Below are 27691 nucleotides of genomic sequence, written 5' to 3' on the forward strand. Positions count from 1 at the left end.
GTGCATTAATGAAAATGTTAACTATTTCCACTGAACAAACAGGCAAATGAAAGGAAGTAGTCTTCAATGTAATATTTCTTGGGAGCTTTTGAAATGATCGGTTAATGGCTTAAGTTCTTAATGTTTTATGTATCAGACAGTCCACTTGTTTTGTTCACTTTGTTTTGTGAGTATTCACCCTATTAGAGAGTTAAGATTTTGAATGATTGTGTGTGAATCTCCTATGACTAATGAATGAAGACTTTTATATTTTAAGATTAGAGATTGTCCCTTGTATAACCTTTTGTTTTCTGTTACATGTTGGGAGCACCACAGTTACCTGTTTTATTATAAGCAGTTGTGTACACTTCTTATAAAACCTCTTGTGTTTCGATTTATATTTGCTTGAGAGGTGTGTTTGGGTTTCCTTTAAGTGATGCCTTTTCTTCATATTTTACTTATAGGAGTTTAGTTAATAATCGACTGCTTTTATTTTTCAAAGGTACTGCAACAGCCACCTGCAGGTACTTGGCTTTATACCGAAAAAGGAGAGGAAGAAAAAGAATGATCCCATAGAGGAGGTGAAGGTCAGGCATCAGATGGATGCTATGGCCTTCAGTCTGACAGTGCCCACCCTGGCCTTGAAGATGCCCAATGGACTGGATGGGATGTCCCTCTCCCCTCCAGGGGCAAGGCTTCCTCTCCACTACCTGGAGGCAGAATTAGAAGACCCCTTTGCTTTCAATGAGGAGGATGATGACCTAAAGAAAGGGGCAACAGTGAGGAAAAAGTTGCAGAGCAAGTTGGCTCAAAACCGGCAGCGCCAGAGAGAGACAGAGATTTTAAAAGTTCGCCAAGAGCACTTTAGCCCCATTCCTGCACCTTTGCAGCAGCAGCCTCTGCAGCAGCAGCACTCCCATCTGCCACCTTCATCAGCTTCGTTAAAGCCGACAGGGCTACCGCAGGGCATCGTCTGCAAGTCACCTCAACCTCTGAACACCAGCCTACCAATGCAGGGAGTGGCACCCACCACACACACTATAGCACAAGCCCGGCAGTTGTCTAACAAGAGACCTCTGCCTCTCCTGCCACCCGCCAGGGCTCCTGTCACGGACCCACCAAGGACTGATCGGGTCCTCATGAAAGCCACAGCCTTCTCTCCGCACTCGTCCTGCATGAGCCGGCTACAGAGACTGGTGAAACTGTGCACTCGAAAACAGCAGCTGGACACTGATCTGTTTCCTCATTTAGGTGAGCAGATAATAGAGGCACCGCAGCCTTATTTTTTAACCTAATACCAAAAAAGGGGAAGGTCTTCTAGCCCTGTCCTGCATTCGTGTGCGGTCCTCACAAAATGACCTTGAGCTAGGTAATCTTGGTGTTTTCTTTAGCTCTGTTCTCTATGAAGGGAATGCCTGCATCCATCATATATGGTTTATGGCATTTTGGTTGGTTTTTATTCTTAATGTTCTGTTAGCCATTTGAAAAGTGAAACTGAGGTGTAGAAAACATTGTTTGGATGACAGAGACATCATATAGAAGGTTTGAAACTCAAGTAGTAAAGGTGACACTAGCTGTACCTACATGAGTGGACAAAGTTAGATTAAATATTAGATGTGTGACATGTGCACATTACAAAATGAATGCAAGTAGAAGTTTGGAGATTTGGCCTGTCGTTCTCTGCAATCCAAATTTCCAGCTGACTTGATTGGAAAATTATAGCACAAGAGAGTTTTTCTTGACTGGGCCTATTAGTTTATAGAAAGTGGATGAACAAAAAAAAGACCACTGCAGGAGAGCATCACTGTTGCAGAAGGTAATTGGAGGGTGGAGTCTTGTCCACATATCAGTGCAGGGATAGTCTTACTCTTACTTATTATCTAGAAACCATAATTCAATAGCTGCTTGTGAAAGTGTAAGCAAATACAACCAACTTGCTGGTATGGTAGTAGTGCTCTTTGAGGCTTTGAAAAGGCAACTGACCTTGTGATTTATTTGTCTGATGGTGAATACAGACCCAGGCACACCGATCTGCCCTTTTTGTCTTCCTCACCCACCAAAGTTACTTTTTGGCTTAGTTTTAGATTGTACTTTTCTAACAATTAAAATACTAAAAGGGAAATGGAAATGTGAGTCAGTGTGTGATATTAGAGCAGGAACACTATTTATGATGTTTTTTTAAAAAAAGACTTCAAATAAATCTAGACATTCTTCATATAGTGTCTTATTTAATTGGAAACATCTGTAATTTTTGCTATTTCAATTAACCTTTCCTTAATTTGCTGTTAAGATCTGCCCTTTGGCACTCATGGGATAGCTTGACTATTTGTTCAGAAGATAATTAGCATACCCATAGCATGTCTCCAAAGGATGTTGTTCTTCAGAAAACAGCTTTGATGGTCCTATATATAATGCAGGTCTTTAGAGGAATGGCAGCTCCAGAGGCTTTTCTGAGTGTTACAGACCCCAATAGCTTCGAAAGTGACCTGTGTTTGAAAGACTGTAGAAAGATCTTTTCTGTATTTAATGTTTTACATTCTCAAGTGGTGAAGAGAATACATTTTACTAAAAAAGAGGCATAGTAAAAAAACCAGTTAGACCTATACATGTACAGTTATGCAGATGCATAACTGTATGTGTATGCATTTAGAACAGTTTATATTTGGCAAAGTAAAAGAATTCACATATAAGTTACATGAGAGTGGAAAATATATTTGGGTTTTATTCATTATATGTCTTAATATTAAAGACTAGTTATGCCAGTTCAGGGAACTTCAGGATTTCTTTTTTATGATAGAGTAGCAGTAGAGATGACTGCACAGAATCTTTAAAAGATTAAGCCAGTTTTATGTGTACCTACATCAGAGCTGTGTAATTGGATATTAATGTAACTGCAGTCTTCAGTGTCAGTATAGTGAATCTGGATTAGATTTTATTCCTTCATTTCTGCAGTGCCCATTAGAAGCAAAACAACACAACTTCTGATTTTGTTTTTAAACTTTGGATAAACAATTTGTTACATGGTTGTCAGTTGGGGACATCTTTATCAAATGATGATTGTTTTTTCCATTCCTTTATGAAAGGGGCATGAGGAAAAAGAACCACTTACCTTGAAAGTATAATTCTGACATCTCATTAAATTTCTTAATATATCTTAATTTTGTTCAAATGCATGTCTTAAAAAATAAAAGGACACTGAAGTTCCTGAAAAATTTGGTTTCTGATGTTTGTGGTTCATGTTAAAGTGTTGCTTCTATATGATGAAGATGCTCCTAACGATTGCATTCCAAGCATAGCTGTGCCTGTCTCTAACTGTGAAAGTAGGTGACCAAGTACTGATGCGTTTCCCAAATTCAAAGCATCTGACTTCAGGATCATCTCAGATATAGTTGTTTAGTTTATTTTTAACAAAAATAAAATGCTCCCTAACTCTTATCCCAACTGCTGCTCCATTTTCAAGGAGCAGAGAAGAAAGAGAAAAAGAAAAAATGCTGGCTGCAAGAAAGTGGCAAGAATTTCACTGGATGTGGGAGAGAGGGTAGGAAAAGCTGTGAAAGATGAAGTTCTAGACAGAATGTTTCACCTGAGAACTTACTGGCCTCTTTCTGGTTGTCATGCTCAACAGTTGTGTGTGGATTGACTAACTGAGGCTGCTGGTGCACACAATACTGCATCATCATTAAATGAAAACGTGCTGCTTGGTAAAAGTGCAGGAGTGTTCGTGTCTCTCCCTTTAGCTCTCTCTTCATGCATTTGGCCAGCAGTGACAGGAACTGAGCAGAGGAACACGCCGTGTAGCTGTGTATCTATCTCTGTCCGTGATGCTGTGTCTTGTGATTTTCATATTCTTCTCTGTGTTAGGGCACAGTGAAGGGGTCAGAATATAAACAGAAATGAAATTGGCCTATTTAGATCATACAGTATTAAAATTTACCAGGTAGTCAGTTCTTTGTGACAGGGACTTCTCCCTTACCTTGTCTCTAAAGTTCCCATGTGCTTGGTTATGAAAACTGTAATATTTTTCTGTGGGTAAGAAAGCTGGTGATTTTTCTTCCACTGTTTATGGATAAAGAAGCCAGTAAGGATTTAAAAAAAAACAACCCTTGCTTATGACAAAAATCAGTGCATGGTATTTTCACGTTGCAATGGAGCCGCTACTGTAACTTTTCCTGTGTGAGAATATTATATAATTTAATCAAACATAATTATGCTTGTAACTATACTACACATTCACCTCTTTGCCACAGGTTGCCCAGAGGCTTATATAAGGTGGATACTCTTTTCATCCAGCTTTCATGTTTTCAATTCCCTTAGGGCTGGATTGGTCTGAAGACAGTGGAGAAGAGTTGGAGGATTCAGAGCAAACCTCCCCTTACCAGGTTGCATGGTCTATCCGAGAAAGCCTCGGCTATGAGAGACCTGAGTGAGTATCATTCTTTAGTATTCATGCTGACCTTGATGGAATAAATCATGTAAATGTGAGTTTCACTTCAAGTGGAGTCAGTGGAACCTAAGCACTTGTTCAAGTGCTTTGCTGAAACAAAGGATTGTTTGAACTCATTTGTCTCTAAGAGCTATGAAACAGCTTGTTGCCTTCTGTCCCAGTTTTCAGCTAACTTAGAGACCTTTGTGCAGTCTGCTATCAGAAGGATGCATCAGGAAAGGATTTAAGCTTGTTTGTCTAAATTTAATTGAGTTTAGTGGGATTTATTAATTAACTCGTGTGCCTTGCTGAGTGGAGGTCCTGAATTATAACCAAATGGAGTTGGTATGGTTTCTTGTCTTTCCTACTGTTTGTGAATAACTTTGTTAGTAAACTTGCTACATTTCACTCATTAATCCTTATAGTATTTGTGCAGGCTGTTGTTTTAATGTGTTTTTTTAAAGGCCATGGTATTTCTTTTCTTAATTAAGTGTTGAATAACCCTCTGTCAATACTTGTGAGCATTGAAAGGAAGTGATGTGATCAAAGGGATAAGCAGAGCAGGTATTAGCTGCTGGTGCAGAAAGGCTTATGATGTTCTCTATGTACTGCTAAGCCATGAATCTGAACTTACAGCAGGATATGATAATATATGTCTATTAATGTAAATTTTAAAGTGCAAAGTTAAAACAAAGCATCCTGAGCATAGTATTGTAACAAAGAATGTTTTTAACAAAGAAATTGGAGTCTCAATAGAATTTGAGTATAATTTCTATAACGTGATTCTCATTTACTATGCAACTGGCCTATTGGTATTATAACTTTCCCCCATTCGTTTAATTTTTAAATATAACACTTAGAATAATCGTGTTAATGAAACTTTATTTTGTTATTACATGGAAATTCTGAAACTTACTAAAACTTCTTGCCTTCTCTAAAGATTATCCTCAAAGTGAACAATAAAGCTATATCTGTCATCAGGACACACCCCAGGATGCTAAATACTAAGAGTCTTCAGTGAATCAAAGCTAATAAACAGTGTGTGGGCTTTTCTTTTATAAAATAAAGGGGGTTTTTTTTGTTATGAATGGCCATCGTTTTTTAGGGCATCCGCAGTCAGAGAATGAGCTTTCACAAACAGTTTTAGCTTAAAAGACAGCTTTTAAATAAACTCTTTTGGGAAAACATGAACAGACTTCAGAATTTTAAATCATACATATTTTTTCACAGCAGATATATCTATTAAATAACTTCCCTTACACTATTCTCTCTCTGACATTTGATTTTATTCTTCCATATATCCCTATTTTTTTGTCAACTTATAAAGGTCATCTCTGTGTGTTTTGTCTTCTATTTGTCTTAACTTCCTTTGGATTCTTCCTACTCTTTTCACATACTGAGAGAAAAATAGTACCTTGTCTTGACATTTTCTGTTCCGTTCTAGCATTTTGTGCACCTCAGTTAAATGCTGTCTTAACTAATCATGATGGATAAAATTTTGTATGCTATTGACTGCTTTTGTACTTCCATCAGCCTGCCCAGTGTTAGCCATTCAACAACCTTACTAATTTTGATTATGGATAAATATTCGCTTGATGTAAGCCTTCTAAAACTTTAAATCCTATTCTGCAAGCTTCTGTAGAGGTTTTTATTACCTGAAATGTTTTAATTTGACACTTCTGCAATGTGATCTGTCTGCTGCTGAAGGTGATGAATTAGTTCAAACTATGTCTGGGGAGATTTGATTTGTCAAAATAACTCTGTCTTGCTAATCTGGCAGTGCAGACTCGTGGCTCCTAACTTAGTCAGCCAGTGACTTGTTACAGCTCTGAATTTTGGAGACTTATTTTACCAGAAAACCAATGGAGATTGTTTCTTAAAACTTTTACTTTCTGAAATCACATCTTTTATGTTACGGGATTTAATTGCTGGTTTTTACAGTAAAATGAAGGCTATTTTTTCTCTGTTCATTTGTGTCTGAGCTTGTGGTCCCATCAGCTAACTTCATTCTGTCCTTTTCCATTCAACTTCCTGGAAGACAGTGGAAGGGATGCTTCTCAGAATAGACTGTTGAAAGGAAGTGAACAGTTAATTTCTGCTTTCCTGGACAGCTGGTTCTCAGCATTTCTGCTTATGTGATTGTGGGGGGAATGCTCTAACTTTCAGTTGAACTTCTTGTGTGACACTCCAGCTGCTCTTAAACTCTCAGAAATTCACCAGATTCGTTTAAAGTTAATGTATTAACAGTGTCTGGTGTTAGCTGGGATAGTGCTTGATTTGTCTTACTAGCTGATACAGTGCTGTGTTTTGGGTTTAGGATGAGAATAATGTTGATAACACCCTGATGGATTGATTGTTGCTAAGTAGTGCTTACCCTAAGTCAAGGACACTTTGGTTTGCCATGATCTGCCAGAGAGGAGGTGCACCAGAGGGAGTGCAGAGGTGCAGTGAGGGAGCACAGCTGGTACAGCTGACCTGAACTGCCCAGAGGGATACTCCATACCTCGTGATCAGTATATAAACTGGGGGGAGTTGTTGGGGAGGAACTGAGCACTGCTCAGGGGTGGGCTGAGCATCGTTCAGTGGGTGATGAGCAGTAGTATAGGACATCACTTGTTTTTCTTGGGTTTTATTTTTTTTCCCTCCCATTACAGTAAATAGTAGCAGTATATTTTACTTTTTTTTCCATTATTAAACTGTTCTTAGTTCAACCCACAAGATGTTTTCTTTTCTGATTCCCCTCCCCATCCCACTGGTGGGAGCAGGGAGAGTGAGGACGCAGCTGCCTGGTACTTAGCTGCTGGATGGGGTTAAACCACGACAACACTAATATATTTTTTTGGTTCACTTGCCTTCTGGCCTTTTAATCTGTAAAATTCATATTGTTGCAATCACCTGTGGAAATGCAGGCCAAATGTTTGCTTTTATTATTCTGTGCTTTAATTTTGAAAAACCGTGTTCCTGTGCTCCCAGGATTCTGGGATGCAGTGCTTTGAGGCAGGCACAAATGTTTGAGTTCAAATAGTAGCACAGGAGTTCGTAGTGGGCACAGTGCAGGCCGGGTGGCTGGCAGAGAAGGCTGCTGAGGTGGGAGGAATCCCTTATGGGAGCAGCAGTTTGGAGAGAAAGCATGGGCTGTTCCCTGCTGCAGATTAGTGAAGCTTTCTCCTAGATTATTTGATTTCTGGGTTTGGTAGCTTGGAAGGTACTGGAAAACAAGTGACTTTATAACAAAGTGGTTTTTCACTTTGTACACTGAAATACAGATAAAGCAAGCGTTTCAAGTAGCAAGTTTGAAAAAGGAGTGTGAGTCCCTCCTCATACTACCCCACTCAAAGGAGCAAATATCAACACTGTATTGTGAAAGTCGGATTTAATAACTCACATTAACTAGAATAACTCAAAGAAAGAAGGGAAGGTTCTTCAAAACTTCTCTGTAAGGAGGGATTTGAAGTATAGTTGTTTGGGTATCTCAGAATAGAGAGAATGTTCTCCTTGTTCCCTGGTGGTGCCTGACTGCTCGTGCTACCCTTTTGCTCTTCCTTTCTGCTGCTTTGTGCTGTCTTTGTTTTCTTCATGAACACTCAGCAATAGTTCCCCTGATGTTCACACATGACAATCTGAAAGGGAAGAACCATTTTGGACTATCAAATGGCTTGCGTGCACTTTCAGAAATCTTTTTAAAAATTAAATGCCACGCATTAAGTTGAACTTCAGAAACTCTATATGCAGTTTAAGACAATAAACTAAATAGAAGTTGGTAATCTTGTTTATGAAAGGACAATAATAAAAGTACCTTTCGTTTTCAGTACTTGACTACTGAAAAAATAAAAATAGGTTTTATTTTGGTATTTTTAGGTTTCTCTGAACATATAAACATTTTGGTTAATCTTACTGGCCTGAAAACAAAATTCTGAATAGGTTTTTAGAAACTGTTTGGCTCAAAATAAGCCCTTGCCCACTGCAGGCATGATTTCTTTCTACTTCTTCCTCTTTTTAAAAAGGATCTCATAAACTGCATTTCAAAAATATTTCAGTGTACAGTGACCTTTTTTCTGACTCTTTCAATGTGAAGGAAGTAAAAAGTCTTAAATATAGAGAAATTTACATTAAAAAATGCTGTTTCCACTTTTTTTTCCCCCAAAGAAAAAGTATTTTCTAATTTTTAACCATATTTAAAATTAAATCAGTATATCTGCCACTTTGTTTAAGTGTCTTGGCCCAGAGCAGTAATGAAATATATACAGATGTTAAACCTATCTATAAATATATATGCCATCCATTTATTCCCATTTTTTATTAATACATTGGAAGAAGGAAAATCTATATTAAATAGCCCGCAATTAATTTTTTCTAAACAGGTAGTTTTTCCCAGTAAACATTCTTTCCTAAGAGATCTTAAAAGTGTATTTTCTTTTAATTTTCAGTGTAAAAGTATTTTAAACATTACATATGTTAAATGTTTTTAACAGGTTGTATTTACTGCAAAGCATGTAATTGCATAGGTTAATTACTTGTAATTTATGCTTCTAGAAAATAATAATAATCTGATTTAACAAACAAAATACATGGAATGGTTGACTTTACATAAAACTTCATAAAAACGTGCATTTGTGTCAAGGCAGTGTTTGCTGCTGCAGAGTTTTTGTGGACAGCCCTAGTGGAGATGGCTGCAGTCTCTTAAATTTGGCCTGCATATAAATAGAGTCAGAGTTTCCAGAAAGGAAAGTAGGTCCTTGTCATATGGCTTTTCAGGGACCGGTCTTGTGTCTGCATTTCTGGATCTTACTGTATTTAGTAAATATCATGGCTGGTATTTCAGATCTCTTCTATTTCAGCTAGTTCTGGTCTGCTTTGCTGTGTGCAGGTTTGGGGGTCAGCTCATTCAGTCTTGCCAAGCTCTGCAGTCTGAACCTTGTGAGCTTTTGATTTGCTTCATTTGCTTGGATTTCTCTACTTTCCCCTGCCCGCCCTCTGTGTTACAGATAGGAAAGTTAGCATAAAGTCTCTCTGTTCTATAGGAAAAACTTAAAGTTAAAACTGAACAAAGCCTACTTTTCTTAGATTCAACACGTGCACTTTGTTGCTTCGTGAACAAAAAACTCATTCTGCAAACTAGAGCTTGTTGTGGAGGACTTCTGAGTAACTTCATGGACCTTGTTGTTTTAGCAAATTCCAGTGATGATTTTCTGTTTCATGACTTTTACTTCATTTAACTGAATGTGTTGACATGGTTTGATGGTCTTGTTGATATGTGCCTAGGTGTTCAGAAAGCCAAGATAAATGGGAAAAGGCTTTTTAAAGCAAACAAAGAATTGGATTTGTCCTTCATCTGGTCATTGCTTAGCCCTGGTCTGATTTTTCCATCACTACCTTTGGAGTTAAATGTGAATTTCTTCTTTACTACTTACAGTAACTCAACTTTAACTCTGCAGCAAGGAGAAATCAGTATCAGCTGTTAGCTGTGTTAGTTTGTAATTTGGTTTAGAAAGCAATACACCACCTGGCAGAGTAAAAGGAATTGGAAAAAGTCAGCGGTTTTGGTACTTGTTAGAATTTGACCATCTTTTCCAGCATGACCTTTCCTCAATAAATTTCCACTACACAGTTCTCCACCCTTGTCCTCTCCATTAATTGCACTTTGATTTAAGCGTTTGTCTCATTTGCCAAGACATTTACAGTAAATAAAGGTTAACAGTATAGATTTTTTTGAACAGCAGGCTCTAGACATTTAAATGTGTCAGATTTGATGATAAATTGATGTAATCTCTAATAATGACATACTAAGAAGGGCAAGTACCTTTAGAATTTAAAAGGGATCCCGCTCTTACTATTTCTCAAGCATCCCTTGCCTGATTTCAGTCTTTGGATGTTTGTGTGGCTAGAAGATGGATGCCAACTTAACAATTCTATTAAAGTGACAAAATAGCTTCCGTGGAAAAAAAGGAGTAACTTAAAGCCCATTTGTTTTTATTTTCCCTCCTTCAGGTCCGATGATGACAATGCAGATGACAGGAGTTCCAGGGTGACCAGACTTTGCACTTACTTTCAGCAGAAATACAAGCACCTCTGCCGCCTGGAGCGGGCAGAATCCCGTCAGAAGAAATGCCGGCATACGCTCCGGAAAGCCTTGCTGCAGGCGGCCAGCAGAGAGCCGGAGCGTGCTGGGCAGCTCATACAAGAACTCCGAAGAGCTACATGTGCTTGTACCAGGTTAGACCTTCCCTTGTGACTGCAGTAACCTGGGGTTGGGACAGGGTGGAGCTGGGCTGAGCATCCAGCAGCTGAAATGCTGAACTCTGAAACAGGGAGTAATGCACAAGGCGGAAAACCACGACACGTGAATGCCTGTCAGTGGAGTAAAATAAACATGGCATACAGAGTCTTCCATGAAGACGGGCCTTCTCCAGCTTTATGTTTTAAAATATGGATTGTTTGTCCAGCAGTAACTGGGCCCAATTTCTTAAATGTCACAAAAGAAATTAGTGGCCTGCTAGAATTTATTCTTACTAATTAATCTTTGTATTTTGGCTTCCTTCAAATACCTGGTACTTTACTATGCCATTTCTTTAGAAAGTGTGCAGTCTGGTCTGTAGTTCACTGCTTCAATTCAGATTTTGTTTTTCAGATAGCTTCTTTTGAAAAGTCTGTAGGTAACCTCCTCTTAATTATCTTCCCAGCAAATCAAATTTAAGCTCATGCTTTTTGTTAGATTTAACTCAATCTAACATTAAATGAAACTTGGCAACAAAATAAATATCTTCTAACAACTCCAAAGGTTACCTTCTGTGGGAATTCTTTCTAGATAATGTCAACATCCCTCCAGCTCTCAGCATATGGAGAGTTGGTTAATTCATATTTGTGCAGGAACAGACTAAGTCTGAACCCTGGTGTTATGTCTGGGGTATCAGCAGCATCCTTTTGCTGTTGCAGTTTGGCTTTACAGGATGTGCTACTGTGGGGTGTAATGGATAAAATATGAGATGCAGGCTGGAGCAAGTTACTGAGAGTATGGTTCATGGGATGCATTTGTTCCTGGGCAGTGGGCTGTGGTTCATGACAGTTGGAGGGTTTATTGTTGGGGAGGTGGAGTGGTGCTGAAGAGCTGCTCAGAGATGTAACATAGAAGTCCATTACTAGTTTAAAAAGTTGTGGAAATTTCTCCAAACTTAAACTACAGCAAAACTTCGCCAGAACTGACAAGCTCTTGCTGGTTTTTCCCCCATTATTTTTGCCTTCTATTACGCAAAAAAAAGATTATGTTGTTTTGGGTAGACCAGCAAAGCCAGGTGTGCCTGTCATCATTGCTCTGGTTAATTTAAGTAACCAGAGAGTCTTTTCAGTTATGACATTTTTCTCAGGAGTAATACTGCTAACTAAAACTTTGCTCAGTCAAAGTGCAATTGATGACAGAACTGGCCGAAGAAAAACAGTCAGGCTACAGACAGCTTTTTGTCAACCTAGAAAACAACGTGTACAGAGGTGAAAGCCAGCCCTGGAATCGCCAGCTTTCCACTGAAGGTGACACATGCCTCGAGTGCAGGCTAACACCAGGCGAGCTGTGTAACACTTGCGGTGCTCGTCCACACTGCTGCCTGGTCGCCTGCTTGCAGCTCAGGCTCAAAGCATAGAGGCTGTGCTGAGGGAGTGCCCAGCTCCGGGCACCTGCTGGTGGATTGGGCTGTAGCACGTTGATGAAGGAGAGCTTTTATCCATGTTGAGCACGCTCAGGCTCTGCCACTCCAGAGCTCAGTCTAAGTTTGTCTGAGCACATGCTTGCATGTAAGCTCTGGGGATGCTCGGCATGTTTTGATTTATGAACAGGCTTGGAAGTGCACCTGACTGCCCACATAGGCATACCCAATACATTGTATTCTAAAGACTGACCTCCTTTTGAGAGTCACTGTGTTGACACTCAATTACTGCTGCCCTTGGCTCTGTTGCAGGGTGTTGTAATATTTACACGGTAGCAGCACACAGCACCTCTCATTACAATTAAGGCCCTGTGAAATAAACGAGAATCCTGTTACTGCAGTCACACCTTCACCTGTCATTGACATCTATTCTGTGTCCCTGTGTAGAGTCTGGTAGTAGCCTGCACCCCATCTGGATCATGACACACACATGTGTGTGATAATTTTCCATCCTACTGTGCCACGTTCAGTGCAATAATTGTGTTAAGTAACCACCCAAAACTGGGGCTTTGTCTCTAAATTCTTTTATGTTTTCTTTTCAGTACAAGCCAAGTGAGGCAGAGAGATGCAGAACCAACAACCTGCAGCGGGACTTCGAAGGGAGAGCAGTGCACTAACAAGGCCCTTCCATTCACCAGGCACTGTTTTCAGCGTATCCTCTTAACTCTTTGGGAGTTGCATTCAGGCGTGGAAGTTCTGTTTTAGGGTTTTTTTGTTTGTTTGTTAGATTTTTGCATTGACAAATAAGTTTTCACAAAGAAATACCTATTTGTTAGTGTGTCATAACTACTTTGCTTTTAACTTCTCTGGGTGATTTGGGTCTATAGACAGTGAAGATACGTAGTTTGCTACTGGTATCTATTATAGTAACATCATTTTACTTTGTAATCTGTGTTTGGTAGATGCAAGAAACCTGTACAAAATTATCATCTTTCACGATGACTTGGTACAAACCATGTGGCTTTCAGCTTCTTGGTTTTCATGCAGTTCTTGGTAGGTTCCAATAGACTATCTTCCTATGACAGTGTTATTGGAACAGATTTTTATACACAGTATAAAAAGATGGCTTACACTGACTAGAAAGATGGAAATCATACTTTGCATTGTTCAAAGCAGCAGAATAGAGGTCACAGAACCTCATAGTCTAGATGAGGAAGGATTCCCAGTGCTTGGAATTTCAAGCAAAGCTTGAAAAGGACGTTAAGAGTCAATGGATAAAGATCACAGAAAGAAGAGAGCACATTAGAAGTGAGGTTTTGTTCTGAAGACTATAAACAGACAGACTTATGACGTGTAATACTTTATCTTTTTTGGTTTTAGCTGAAGAATTATTGGTGCTTTTTTTGAAGTGACTTCTTTTGTTGAAGCTTTTCGTTTTGGTATTTTAAGTGACTAGTGCTGATCTGTTCTAGTTACTATCAGACTGCAGCACCTTTTCAATCTTTTTGTTTTGCTGATGCCTTGTTTTTCTTGGTTGACTTTTTGCAGGCCCCTTAAAAGTGGTCTGCAGACCAGTTCAAAATCTCTGTATGAGAGAGCACCATGGTGTGCAGTTGTCTTTGGGATTTGCCTCATGATTCGAATGTTTTTGGTTTTTTTTTTTTAAGTTTAAGTGGTCTTGCTTGGTGTGTGTAAAGCAGAGAAGTCAAGGGTAGTGATTTTGCATTTATGCCCATTTTTTTCTCTCTGCATTTTCTTCTCAGTGGAAAGAGTTTCTTTTAAAATGAACAGGCTCTTGGTTCTGACCCATCTGTCCAAGTCTGTTATCTGGACTGTTCAGCAGGTTTTTCATTTTCTTTGTCCTTTTTTTTGTGTTTGTGTTTTAACATTTTATGAACATACGTAGTGATGTTGAAGTCTGACAACTGTTCAAGATGGAAGGAGTTCTTCTAATGTTGTTAGAAAAAACCACAATGAGATATCTGTTTGATTTGCTCTAAGTCTAGAAGCATTTTCACTCCTGCAAGGGTTTTTTCTGAAGGAAATCTCAGCAAGCTTACGTTTAGATTTATTTGACCTTTCCGTCTGATTGCACATCTTTTTTTCAGAGGAGCAGGAAGGATCTTGAAACTTCTTTTTCTGTGCTCTAAAGATAAATGCCAAGAATGTACCTTAAAAGATTGAATTAAGAAATACTCTTTCTTTAATGTTTCAGTATGGATTGTCATTAGTCTGTAAGGAAATAGTCCTGTTGACTACACTGTTCCAACTACTACTATTGATCTATTGATTAAGACTCCAGGAAAAGGCTTCTTTTCGCTAAGAACTCATTAGTGAAATGCCTGCTTTTATAAAACTATCTCAGCATATAATAAAATCATTAGAGAGTCTGCATGAATGCAGTTTTTTCACCTTAAAAGTTGGGTTTGAACCTTACCTAGCTTTGAACTTGAATAGCAAAGTTAAGGTACTCATTAAAAATAACATCTATGGACAGATAGAGTGGAAGGCTCTGATCTTTATCAGATTGATAAATCAAAGGGCGTTCCTCCATCGTTGTCTTGTGTTATTCCTGATGCAGAAATGCACAGATATCTTATTGAACCGTTCTCAGCAGCTCTTCTCAAGTTGCACAGCCAAGTTTGCAGATGGTCAACAGTGCTCTGTGCCAGTTTTTGACATTACACATCAGACACCTCTGTGCGAAGAACATGCCAAAAAAATGGTAAGTACAAAGCCAAAACTGTATTTATTTATGTATTGGGATGATCAGGAGTTTTAACCCCAGTCTTCCTACGCACTCTTCCTTGACAATTAGCAAGGTGATGAACTTAAGAGCTTGTATCCTATTATTTTTCTTAAGAGGGCAAAACATGCCAAACATTCCCATTATAAAGTATGTTGTGAAAATCTTTTCCATAGTTTTAAGGATATAATAAAGTGTGCATGAGAAAATCCTTCACTGGAAAAAAATTGAATTCCTCTCTTGAACTGAGAAATGGAAGATCATTGTGAGATCCCTTGGTCATTTTATTTGGGCTCAGTCTTGGTCCTTGGATCTGAGTGTGAGCATGGTATTAAGTCTGCAGCTTAAGCAGTCTCAGTACATGGGGCCCAAAATATTTTCTAGAGGAAATGTAGATAGCAATTACAAGCATGCAGATAATGGTTTTGCTACTTTATTTACCTTCCAGTAACTATTAGATTTATCTTTAACCTCCTTCAGGGATCAGTGGCCTACCTCAAGTTCAGAGAATGCAGAAATTAAGTTGATGTCCTCTGCTCTCCTTTTATGCCTTCTATTTTCCAGAAAAAACCTTAAGGATAATTCACAAACCTGCTTCTGTCTTGTCCCTCCTTCAAGGTGTCTTGTCTCACTTCAATTAGGTGTAAAACTGCCTTTGTTTGTTTGTTTGTTGGGGGTTTTTTATGTTGTTGGGTTATAGTGTGGGTTTTGTTATTGCTTTTGTCCAGGCTCTCCAATAGTTGTAAGTTATGAAGTTTTTTGGATTAAAATGTGAGAATTTGTGCTACGCAGATTTGTATGGGATTTTCCCCCTCTTCTAGGCAATCTTTCATGTCTCAAGGTTTACTTCTGTAGCAAATACAGTCCTCTGCCATTCCCAGTATGATGGCAACTAAAGAGTGATGATGGTTTGATTTATTTTTTAATGGGTCAGCGATTGCTGTTCAGAAGCAATGAGGCCACAGTTGTTTACCCACATCCTTACCCGAGTCCAACAGTATTAATTCTGTTTCCTCAATGCTGTCCCTCTGTTATGGCAGGGGACACTTGAAGATCCTGGCTTCAGCTGCTGCAGACTATCTGCGTTAACACGAACTCATAATAGTGTTTGGTCTTTAATACTTACAAGAGTGCTGCTAAGGGTTACAGTTTCACACTAGTTTAGTTAGGTTTTGCTATGACAATTTTTAAACTGATACTGCATGTGTGATAAATCTCCTGTTTAGCATACCTCATAATTTGGTCTGTGTTATTTTTGCCATTGGGATCAATGGGGAAGGAAGCAGATCAAGTTTTGTAGCCATGCCTGGGTGTAAGTTAGCAGTCTCTCTTACATTACATGTGAATGTCTGTGGAATGGCCAGGGTGAAAAAAGCAAGGAAAGTAACACTTGTTCTCAATATGCTCTCATTGCTATTGTTTTGCTCCCAAAGGATAATTTCTTGAGAGGAGACAGCTCCCGTAAAGTTCAGCACCAGCAGCAGAGGAAACCCAGGAAAAAAACGAAGCCACCTGCACTTACCAAAAAACACAAGAAGAAGAGAAGGCGAGGCCCACGCCGGCCCCAGAAACCCATTCCTCCTGCAGTGCCCCAAGGGAACCTCACCATGCCTGCCAGTGTCTCACTGCCAGTAGAGATACCCCACATACGGTCAGTGGTAGGCCTGCCCCAGTTTCCCACTGTTGGCCTGAATGTTGTCCGTGAGCACTGGAGAAAGGTGTGATTTTGCTGTGCTGATCAGCATCTGGAGCAGGGCTAGAAATTGCATCTCCATTGACTGTTGAAAAAAAACTTCAGAGTGGGTCATTTTGGATTTGAGCAATGATTGGGTTTGATGGATAAAATATTTTGACCCTGATGTCACATCTTATGTACTTAGTGAGTAGGCTAAGCTTCCTAAAGAAACTTCCTAAATGCATTTTTTCCAAGATGGGGTAAAAAAATATGGGGAATCATCCCCATCTAGATGGATATGCATTCATAGTTGTCTTTTGGAGGAACCAGAGCTGAACAGCAAGGACTAATGTTACTTTCTGTTCAGGAGCCCCTCCACACCAGAGCTGAGTGCTGATGAGCTGCCTGATGATATCGCCAACGAAATCACAGACATTCCACATGACTTGGAATTGAATCAGGAGGACTTCTCTGATGTCCTGCCGCGGCTGCCTGATGACTTGCAAGATTTTGATTTCTTTGAAGGTACCATTTTATTTTATGCTAGCATGAACACAGTCAGTGAACTGAAGAAGTCAGTGTTTCTAAACTGCATTTTGGGGAGTTGCTTGCTTTCTTACAGAGTTATAAATTCTAGAGAAGGAAGTGTGCATTTATCTATTGGTTGTGAGCTCTGAAGTAAAGCAGACTTTAAGAAGGCTGTGTATAGTTCTCTGCTTGCTCATATAATTACTACTTTGAAAATCCTAATTAGTTTAGTATTTTAATAATTCATTTTACATTTTTACTGCCTGTCAGTCTTACAGTTTAATCAACAGTATTCACAGTAATGGCATCTTTCTGCCATTGAGTGGGGCTGGAATCACAGTCAATATTGGCCTTTGATAAAAAGAGAAGAGAGTGAGAATAAAATTTTTAAATACGTTTCTGAAACTAGTTCTTCATCAGAACTGTGCCTGAATTTCTGCGTTCAAAAGCTCAGTACCTATCACATATAACACAGAAATTAGAACAGCCTGGAGTTGGGTACGTGATTTCTTTGGTCGTTTTCTGATATAACATGACATCAGACTGTGTTTGAGTTGATATTAACCTAAATTATACTGTCTGTGTAAATTTTAGGTCCAGGCTGTAATATTGGTAAGTAGAAGGGGGGTTGTGGACTATTTGTGTTATTGCAGCATTGAAGAAAATCTTTCTAGACCTAGAGTAAAAATGCTTACATAAGTTTAAGAGGCATCTCCCATTGTAGTATGTGGAAAAGGACGGTGGAGAGGGGGAGTTCCATTGAAGAGGAAGGTGTAATTTCTCGGTTTTCTTACCTTGTTTACCTAGTGAAGACTGATGAATGATATTTTCTGTGTACTGCAAGCCATGCTGGAAGGTTATCATACACTGCAGCTCTGTACTGCCCTGTCTGTACATCTGCATCCTTAGAGTGCCAGTGCCAGGCTCACCTGAGAGGTGAGTGCTAACTCATGGTGTCCCTGTTTCTACAGGTAAAAATGGAGATCTCCTTCCAACTACAGAAGAGGCTGAAGAACTGGAACGAGCCCTACAGGCTGTAACTTCTCTTGAGTGCCTGAGTACCATTGGAGTACTTACACAGACAGATGGTGTGCCAGTTCAGGAGCTGTCAGATAGAGCGATAGGGGTGTTCTCTACAGGTGCTGGAGCTCCAGGAATGCAGTCCTTGAGTCGAGAGGTTAACACGGATCTGGGGGAGCTGTTGAATGGGCGTATAGTACATGATAATTTCTCCGGTCTGGAGCTGGATGAGAACTTGCTCCGTTCTGCTACCTTGTCCAACCCACCTACGCCCCTGGCAGGGCAGATCCAGGGGCAGTTCTCAGCCCCAGCCAACGTTGGCCTTACTTCTGCCACTCTGATAAGCCAGAGTGGCCTTGGGGAGAGAGCCTTCCCGGGACAGTTTCATGGACTTCATGATGGCAGCCATGCCTCCCAGAGGCCCCACCCTGCCCAGCTGCTGAGCAAGGCAGATGACCTGATCACCTCACGACAGCAATACAGCAGTGACCATTCACACTCCTCACCCCATGGAAGCCATTATGATAGTGAGCATGTGCCGTCTCCCTACAGTGACCATATCACATCCCCTCACACCACATCCTTCTCTGGTGATAATTTGGCAGCTACCTTCTCAGCAGAGATGCCCATGATGGCACAGCACTTGCTCCCAACTCAGCTGGATGTGCCACTTAGCGGGGTGGTCAACCCCAGAACTCACTGGGGAAATCTTCCTGTCAATCTTGGGGACCCCTCTCCGTTTAGCAACCTTCTTGGTGCAGATGGACACCTCCTGTCCACCTCCCTGTCCACACCACCTACCACCTCGCACTCAGAGACCACACAGCCTGCCTTCGCCACTGTGACCCCCAACAGCTCCACTGTGCTTCCGGGGTTACCGCAGACCAGTTTTAGTGGCATGGGTCCTGCCTCTGCTGAACTCATGGGCTCCACCTCCCCTAAACAACAGCTCCCTCAGTTCAGCGCAGCCTTTGGGCACCAGCTGAGCTCCCACAGTGGCATTCCCAAGGACCTGCAGCCCAGCCACAGCTCCATAGCTCCTCCCACGGGCTTCGCAGTGACCGGTGCCACCGCTACCAGTACCAATAACGCATCCGCGCCCTTCACCACCTCCAACTGAGCTTGTCTGCCTGGCTCCATGCAGGTAGATGGGGGACCTGTATTTTCTATCTTTTCTTTTTTCCTTTTTCTTTATTTTTTTCTGTCCTCTCTTCCTTCCCTGTTTTTTAAGAGGGGGTTGAGAAGAAAACCCCTGCTTCAGTACTGACCAGGGTTAGCCCTCTGTGAACCTTGCTGTAGCGTTCACATGTGCTTGTTATGCACTGGTGCTCATTTATTGCAGGCAGGTTCACCGTTCCCCAATAATTCCTTAAGGATACAGCACAGTTACTGGATGTAATTGATCTTAGCAGTAAGACCTAGAAATGGGAAGATACCTCAGATCATTGATGCATTTTACTGTTCCCTAGGGTTCAGATCAGTGCTTGCTATCCCATTAGCATCTGGTAGAAAGTTTTCCAGTGGGAAGAAGTCTCTTGTTTTATTTATTTTATTTTTAATTTACTTTTTTTCCAAAGGTAGCATCTGGCATGGAAAACTTGGCTGCACACATTGATTTGAAAATGGTGCGCTGAAGTCCTAAATCAAGATCATGGTTCAAGGATGAGTTTGGCAGTTTCTTAAAATAGTCTCTTGACCTTCTCTGTGTGCGTGTGTATGTTTGGGGTGCAGGGAGCAGAATTCCTTTTCTTCTTTTGGTGAAGAAGTGGGAGTTGTCCCCTTCCAGAACTGGTCACTGTTCTTATTGCATGCTGATTTGGGGTTTTTTTTATTATCATGATTTGTAATTAATTGAGTAGCAAAGGGATCAGTTGACTGGTTGCCCATCAGTTTGAAGGCTGATATGAAGATAGCCCAGGGAAAAAAAAAGAAACAGGATTGAAATAGACCATGGATTCCTGAAGATTCCTGTGCAGAAGTTCCCTTCCTTGCTGAATTACTGTGGCCTTGTAGCATTGACGATTTGCCTTTTCAATTGTGTCTTTGTCCAGAACTCTTTGCCTGACAGGCTAACAGGTATTGCCCAGCTGAAACCGGAAGAATTTGGTTGGTATTCTCCCTGTCCACACAAGTCTAGGTCAGACCCTTTGCAAGTTTCAAATGGATGCATTTCTCAAAATCTGTCTAGCTAGTGAGACTTCCTTGGATAGTTTTTAATCCCCTGAGAGCCATATAGTTTTTTTGACATGTGTAGGATTTGATCCTCTGTTTGGGAAGCTGAATGTATGTAAGGAACTAGCAGGTACCTATCAGCAGTCATGGCTAACCAAAAGAGAAATCACTAAAGCAAAATGGGTAAGAATTCCTTCTGTCTGCAGGATGGTTTTGTTTGTACTGATCACCTGCTAAAGATAGTATTCAGACTCTTTGGTAGTAATTTCAGTTCCTAAAGAAAGGAATCAGCTAGGTTTTAGAATTTTTTAAAATTAATTTTATTTTTTAATTTTACCTTTTTTAAACCAAGAGATAACAACAGCAGAAATTCTGAGGTGTTTACTTGCATCTTCTTATCAAGAAGGAGACAAAGGACTTTGCTTGTGACTCTGTAGGACTCAAATTTGCTACTGTACTCTGACTTTGACTGTAAAAGTAGCTCTTATTTAATATAACAAATCTCTACTCTTAGTTTGTTTCTGAGATGCAGATGAGAGAAAATAGAATATTCTTCATTTCAGCCTTTTACTGTAGAAGACGGATTTCATTCTACCTTACAGGAAAAAGTCCTACCTACATGTATTGTAGTCTATTTCAGGAAATTAAGAGATAACCAAGCACATGTAATAGGGAAGCCTAATAAATTTTTGGAGCAAAGGATCATTGACCGAAGTTTAGTTGCTATAGAAATTCATTTTATTAGCAGTCAGGCACACACCAAAATCTCTGACCCAAACCTCTCCTTCCATCTTCCTAAGGAACAGAATTTAAATGGGATAGGTCTTGTGTCTTACTATTGTAGCAATCATACTATCCATCTTTTCTTGAAAGATCTCTCCTCTTTAAATATAAAAGAGCGTGGATGATGCATATGTCCTTTTCTGAAATTGCAAGTGTATGTGGGTGGAGGAAACAAAAACTATTTTCATGCTTCTGTTGTTATGAAGTCATTATTTCATACTTGGTAATATAGATCTGAATAATATAAGCTGAATATTTTTAAGTGGTGATTTAAATATGTTTGTAACATTTAAATGTTTTTAAATCACATAAAAAGTTTAATTGAAGCCTATGAAATCCTGCTTGTGATTGTCCTGCTGATTGAGGAATTGTGAATGAGGCAAATCTGATAAGGCTTTTATTTATTTTTGTGTTATGTTACCCATACTTTGTTGAGGAGACAACTGCTTGATTTGCAAATGATTTTTGTTGTGTCCATATACCTTCTTCAGTTTGTTCAGATGACTGAAAAAGAGTGGAGATCTAGTATACCAAATAGTTTATTCTTTAATCTTTTTGTGCATTCACATAATTTTAGAGGGTGTCAATTCCTGTACATTGGTTTCAGGATTTTGGTCTTGAAATGGTTCTTGTGCCCATCAAACTAGTTCAGAGTATATTTGCCCCACATCACATTTCCCTTTCTTAGAAAATGCTGCGGGGAAAGGGAGGAGAGGAACTGAGTGCAAACTTCTCCTTGGTCTCATTGGTATAAAATACAAAGGAGCTTTTTCATCTAAGGTCACCTTGAGTTTGTACTGATCTAACTCAGAACAGAACCCAGCTCCTGATCTATGTGTTGATCTAGACGGGAATTTCAAAAGCTGTCAGAGGTATGCAGGTCCACAATTCCCATTTGAAATCAATGGCCTTTATGTACCTGCATTTCTATAAAGTAGCCTAGGATATCAACTCTCTTCCCCCACATAGATTTCCATTTCTGTATATCCCTTGATGACTCTTCAAAAGTGACTGCATAACATTTTTCAATGAGCAAACTAAGTTTGCAATAAAGCTGCACTTTTAAAAATAAATTTCAGTTTGTATACATTTGAAATAGGAATCCCTCTGTCCTGTTTGACGCAGTGTTCTGAAATGGGCCACCACTCTTGCCTTTTTCTGGTTCACCTCTCATTTTTTCAATGCCACCAATGTCACGGTTACAGCCTAACAAGCAGTTACGGGTCTTGATCTTAGCTTTACAAGGTGGATCATTCCAGGTGGGCTTCTACACCCACACAGCCTGTTGACTTCAGTGCATCAGTGTCTTACTGTTGGATGCAAGAGATCCATTTGAGGGATATGTGCAGTCAGAGATGTTTCATATCTCTTCCTCTGGGAAATACTGCACATCTGGTTAAGGTAGTCCTTGAGGCTGTTACTTATGTGGTTCCCAAGTAGAATCTATGCTCCCTCACAAAGGTTTTTGAGTATCAGCTCTTACAGCAATTAGCACTCTCATCACACTTTCACCAAAGAGCCAGTGTAGCAATTTCAGTTCATTGATTTGAGATGCTTAATACCTGTTGTGCCCTTTACATGTTAACAAATGGAATAAGTCTAGTTGAACCTAAAGGTCAATTTCTTTACATAAGATTTGAGTTTTAAAGAACTGAAAAAAAATTAGACATAGAATAGAATATGTAACATCACTTTTGGCAATAATAGCACCTCAATTAGTCTTTGTACAGAAGTACTTAACCCAGGATGAATTTTAGCAGTGTATGGAGGCTTATCAGGAACAGCTTCATGCTGGCCTGGTGTTTAAGGCATTCTTTACCATACGCTTTGACGTTTTCTTTCACCTGGGAAGACTTTACACCAACTCTGAGGGGAGCCATACGTGCTTAGATAGCTCAAAACTGATTTGTTCTTTGCCCTCATAATTATTATGATACAAGATGATGTATGTGTGATGCAAGAAGATGGAAAAGATGCGTAATTTTGTTTCCTCCTGCCTTCCAGTTCCTCCAGGTTCTTGCTTAGATCCATTCTTGTTATAGTAGCATGCTTCTCCCTATGGTTGAGCACATTGATAATGCTAAGAGGTAGCACAGTTGCAGGTCTGCCTCAGGTACTGTGGAGAAGATGGCAAGAGCTAGGTTTCCCACTGAAAATGGGGATTTGCAGTTCTCATTCGGAAAGCATTGGAAAGCCCTGAGAATCTTATCACCTGCTAGTCAAAAATCGGAAAAAATCTCTCAACAACTCTCTCTCAAAGGAAAGTTGTACTAGTAGCAAAGAGAAGCTAAGGGAAGTGGCTTTTTAATTTTTAATTATTTTTTTGAAGAGAAACATGACTATTGGGACATTCTGTTGTGAGCATGGTGTGATGCCACTGGCTTTAGGCGTCAAGACAAAAAGCCTAGGATTGAACCTGCAAACCAGTAGCCAAATTCAGTTCGAAGCTTTGTTTTGCTGTAACCACATCTAAATATAGTCTGGGATTGAATCTGGTTGCTAGAAGAGTCCTACAAAAGTGTACAATAAACACTGGATAGATGTCTTCCCTGAGAAGCTGGCCCTAGTGGCTACCTACACTGCTTTTGAACACCAGCTCCCTGAGCTCCTGCAGCCTCTTCGTTGCTGCATTTCCCTGTAGGTATTGGCAGGCCTCCAAGGGTATTTCTCCCTATCTTTGTGCTGCATTGAGCTAAATCCACTCATGAATTCTCCAACAGTATGAGCCTTTGAGCAGAGAAGAGGGAAGCCTTTTTAGAAGATCCAGGTACCTGTAGTTGGACCTTTCAAGGCTTGCGGGGCGCAGAGACAGTGGCAGGAGGTGCTTTCAGCAGACAAACAATATTAAAATTACCTGCAGTCATTTTCTGCAGTGAGATGTTTGTGTGGCTGTCTGGGCAGCTTCCCTGGTGGAACTGGTGTATTTTTGCTTTTGTATTTTTACATGTGAAGGAGTCTCCTGTGCAAGGTCCAGTGGTGGTAGAAACAGCAACTGAAGGAATAGTTTTGGGCTAATGTGCTGACCAGATCTTTAGGTCTTTCTCATCTGATCACAAGGTCTTTCTGATCTTTTGGGTAACATTTAATAAGGGGAATTTGTACTTCTTGTACCCCCTTTATTTCCTTTCACTCAACATTCTTCATCATTCTTGCTTCTATTTTCCTATTCTCAGACACTTCTCCAGTGTAAGTGCCAACTGGTAAGTCTTCCATAGTTCTAAGTGAATCTGACTGTAAAATGAAAGGGAGGAGAGATTACTGCAATTCATAACATACGTTTTGGATGCTAGAATGACAGTGCAGTAGATCAAAGTATTTCTCAGATCAATGAGTAAGGAGATGTTTCACAGCACACTAATATGTCATGAACTAGATGCTGAGGATATACAACATTGATCATGGGAGTGCACACACTAGCAGTGAATATACAGGTACTTTTAGCAAGAGTTTACCTTCTCAGAAGTTCCTCTTCTTTTGAGAAGTGTGTCAGTAGAAAGTCACAAAGAAAAATTAAAATTATTCTTTCTTAATACGCACAAGCCCAAATAAAAGTAAGGAGGGTTGGTGAAAAAAATCTATACATTTACTAAACTTAAACTTGGACTTTAGGGGAAGTCTGGTCATGAGAGACCTTAGCTCTTGTCGGGTAAAGTTTTCGTCTTGTCTTTAAAAGTAGACAAAAACACTGTTGTTGGGAAGAAAAGTTTGGTGGAGGAGAAGGAGTTAAAAAGATGCATCTTAAAACAATTTTCTCTCTCATGTCTTCAGCCTCTTTTTTAAAAAAAGCAACAACACAGTAGTGACTATTTTGGGAGCTTTTCCCTTTGCTGTTCTGGTACTTCTCATTGTTGTTGAGTTCTTTGCTTTCCCCTGTTTTACTCTGCATTCACGTAGTCCTTCTCTAGCTATTATGGAATAAGTTAATATAGTGGAAGCATGAAAGGAGAAAGTGGGTGTGGCTCTATGTTGAGAGCAATAGTTGGAGAAGGCTTTCTTTATATGTCTCCTTGAAGTAAGTGTTGGCACCTTTTCAGTCTACTCTAGGTCACAGAATTTGGTTTGGAAGTGAATAGGATGAAATTTGGGCTTTTGACCATAAAACTGTATTTACTCGCTGTAGAAAAACGCATTCTTCATACTCTTCCCCTTGCTAGTCCCCAAACACACACACAGCGAGATGTCCAGAGTGCCCGCGTGTCGACCACATAGGCATGTTGAACTTGGTCCAGTAATGCTAATGTTTAACCTGCTTTCTGTCGTTGTCAGCTGGTGCCCACGGAGATGAACTCGGGATAGGTAACGTTCCCAGATACCCTCTGGAAAACTTTAACTTTGGTGCAGATTGCTCTGATGTAGCTAACTGCGATGGCATTGGCTTCTACCTTGGAGTGGACTGATTTACCCTGAAATGACTCTCTAACCTGCATCTTAAACAGTGTAGTTGGTTCTGGTGCAAATAGATTAATTCTGAAGTGATGGACATTTTGATTCTCATGCAAAATAGCTACATCCTACCAGAAGGGGTTGAACCAGTTTCTCTGAACAGTGATGACCTTCACTGTACAGTTTTGGGTATGTCTCAGGGATTCCTTGTGGAAATAAGGGCAGTTAACAAAAAAAAAAAAAAAAAAAAAAAAAAAAAAAAAAAAAAAAAAAAAAAAAAAAAAAAAAAAAAAGGAAAAAAGTAAATAGTTTTAAAAGTAAATAATAATTTAAGGTAGAGCGTCACCTAAGTGAGAGCGCAAGAAGGAGAAATCTTTGTTCAGTTTTATAGTCAACGATGTCTGGCTTACGGACTCTTTCTCTTCTCGGGGCTCTCATCTCAAGTTCAACATACAGAATCTTTTTCATCACGCTCAGCTTTAAACTTTTTATTTAAAGATACCCTTCCCCAACAAGCTTTCAGAATACTTATTGTAGATTTTAAGAGAAATGGTATATTAATTTATGCTATTAACATCACCTCATAAATTATAAGTTTTATACTAAAGCTGTATTGAGTGTAATGAATTATGTTGCATATGTGTTTTTAATAGCTATAAAATTATATACAAGCTTTTTTGGAAAAACAAACTAGTGAAGCACCTTTTTACACTGGATCTTTGCCGTGTCAAGGTGTACAGCTATTCTTTGCTACCTTGCAGATATCTATATCTATATATAGATATATATATAAATAAAATAAAATGGTATCCTGTATCAACAAGTATAGAACTCTTTTTAACCCTTATATTACTGTTCCTATAACTCTTTTTAAAATTTGAGTGTTACATTCTGCAATAATTTATCCGTGGTTTGTACCTATGATTAGAAATTTAGTTACAGGGTAAATAGATCAAATTTTAAAGATCCAACTACTGTAGCTGGAAGTCGTGAACCAAGTTTGTAAGACCTTTTCTTTTTTTTAATGTATTTATTTCCAGTTAGCTCTGTGAGTTGGAATTTGAAAAGTTGGAACATTAGGAATCTACAGTGTCTTATTCAGGAATTTTCCCCCTCCTTTCCTCACAAAGGAATTCCCACTGTGACTTATAAATAGAATTAGACTGCTTGTGTGCATGTATGTATTATATATACACACAAAAAATATGCATTGGGGGGGATGTATGTGCGATACGAATGTGTATATTGTATGTAGGTCATAGTTTTGTAAAGAGAAAAGTAGTTGAGAGGTGATGGAATGTATTGTAGAAATGTGATTATTTAGTAGGGGGTTGTTATGTCCTCACTGTTGTATAAATAACTGAAACTCTCTACTATATAATCTTCTGTTATAAGGCTAACTCTGATATCATGTCAATTTTACTGTTTTTCAAATGAGTTGCATTGAGCCCTGTTTAAAATGCCATGAAAATACCAAGCTCCCAAAGACAGCCTTTAAATAAAACAAAGGGGGGATGAGGAATGATGGGAGAAATGAGTTTTTTGGGAGAAACTGAATGGGAAGGTTTGCATTTGGTGGGATGGGGAGGCATGAGAATTGCTGTATCTTTGCAAATTAATACCCGAATCTCCTGTGGTCTAACTTGGAAAATGTTGTCAATCAGTGTACTTGTGTTTTCCAATGAGGTTGTAAGGGGCACCGTTTGTGGAGTGGTCTCCATTCCATAAAAGGGTTTTGTCTTCAAAGTAGATATTTTTCTTTCATGAGGATCTTTGTGTATATCCATTTTGCCCCAAAATTGCTGTTGTGGGATTGCAGAACAAAAAAAAAAACCATGAAGTCCAGGGAGTTTCACTTGTGCTGTGAAATTCTAAATTTGATTGTGGCCACTTACCTGTTTTTTCATAATTGGAGAAGGAAGGTTTCTTTATGGGAGTTCTCACTTGAAATTGTGAGAAATGAGAAACATTCCTACAGATTGGCTTACTCTTCATACTGTTCTATTTAGGCTGGAGAAAATAACCTAATTGTTATTTATTCATAGAGTATCACTTGTAATTATGATGATCCTGGTGACTTTAAAAACCTGTTTAGAAAAACAGAGCTTCCAATACTGCACAGAAATTAGAAATTTTTTTCAATTTTTTTATATCCCCCCTCCCTATCATTTGTTGATACCCCCCAGACATCCCTCCCCCTTTCCTTCTCCCCACGATTTGTTTCTGGCACATATGCATACAGGCAAAAGGGCAGGGAGGTGGAAGTTGTCAGAGGCCTTTCCTTCTGCTTATTTGGTGGTAATGCGAATTGGGAGCATAAATCTTTATGCCTTTACGGGGAAGAATAG

General features: G+C 39.5%; 1 protein-coding gene across 7 annotated transcripts in view; it reads left to right on the plus strand.

Annotated features, from left to right (window-relative positions):
- The window catches only part of INO80D (INO80 complex subunit D), a 42081-nt gene extending 14867 nt beyond the window's left edge, over positions 1 to 27214 (plus strand). For 6 of the 7 annotated variants that reach the window (XM_017838041.1, XM_017838077.1, XM_017838059.1 and 3 more), the window contains 9 exons: positions 482 to 1230; positions 4294 to 4402; positions 10391 to 10615; positions 12639 to 12748; positions 14628 to 14761; positions 16216 to 16433; positions 16825 to 16982; positions 17957 to 19149; positions 19583 to 27214. In XM_017838041.1, coding sequence (XP_017693530.1) covers positions 482 to 1230; positions 4294 to 4402; positions 10391 to 10615; positions 12639 to 12748; positions 14628 to 14761; positions 16216 to 16433; positions 16825 to 16982; positions 17957 to 19125 — 2872 coding nt within the window. In that variant the 3' untranslated portion in view covers positions 19126 to 19149; positions 19583 to 27214. The remainder of the gene's footprint in view (positions 1 to 481; positions 1231 to 4293; positions 4403 to 10390; positions 10616 to 12638; positions 12749 to 14627; positions 14762 to 16215; positions 16434 to 16824; positions 16983 to 17956; positions 19150 to 19582) is intronic. The other variant, XM_017838097.1, reaches the window with a different exon arrangement.
- Positions 27215 to 27691: the final 477 nt, after the last annotated feature.

The sequence above is a fragment of the Lepidothrix coronata genome, unplaced genomic scaffold (assembly GCF_001604755.1).
Source record: "Lepidothrix coronata isolate B3197 unplaced genomic scaffold, Lepidothrix_coronata-1.0 Scaffold7, whole genome shotgun sequence".
Lineage (NCBI taxonomy): Eukaryota > Metazoa > Chordata > Aves > Passeriformes > Pipridae > Lepidothrix > Lepidothrix coronata.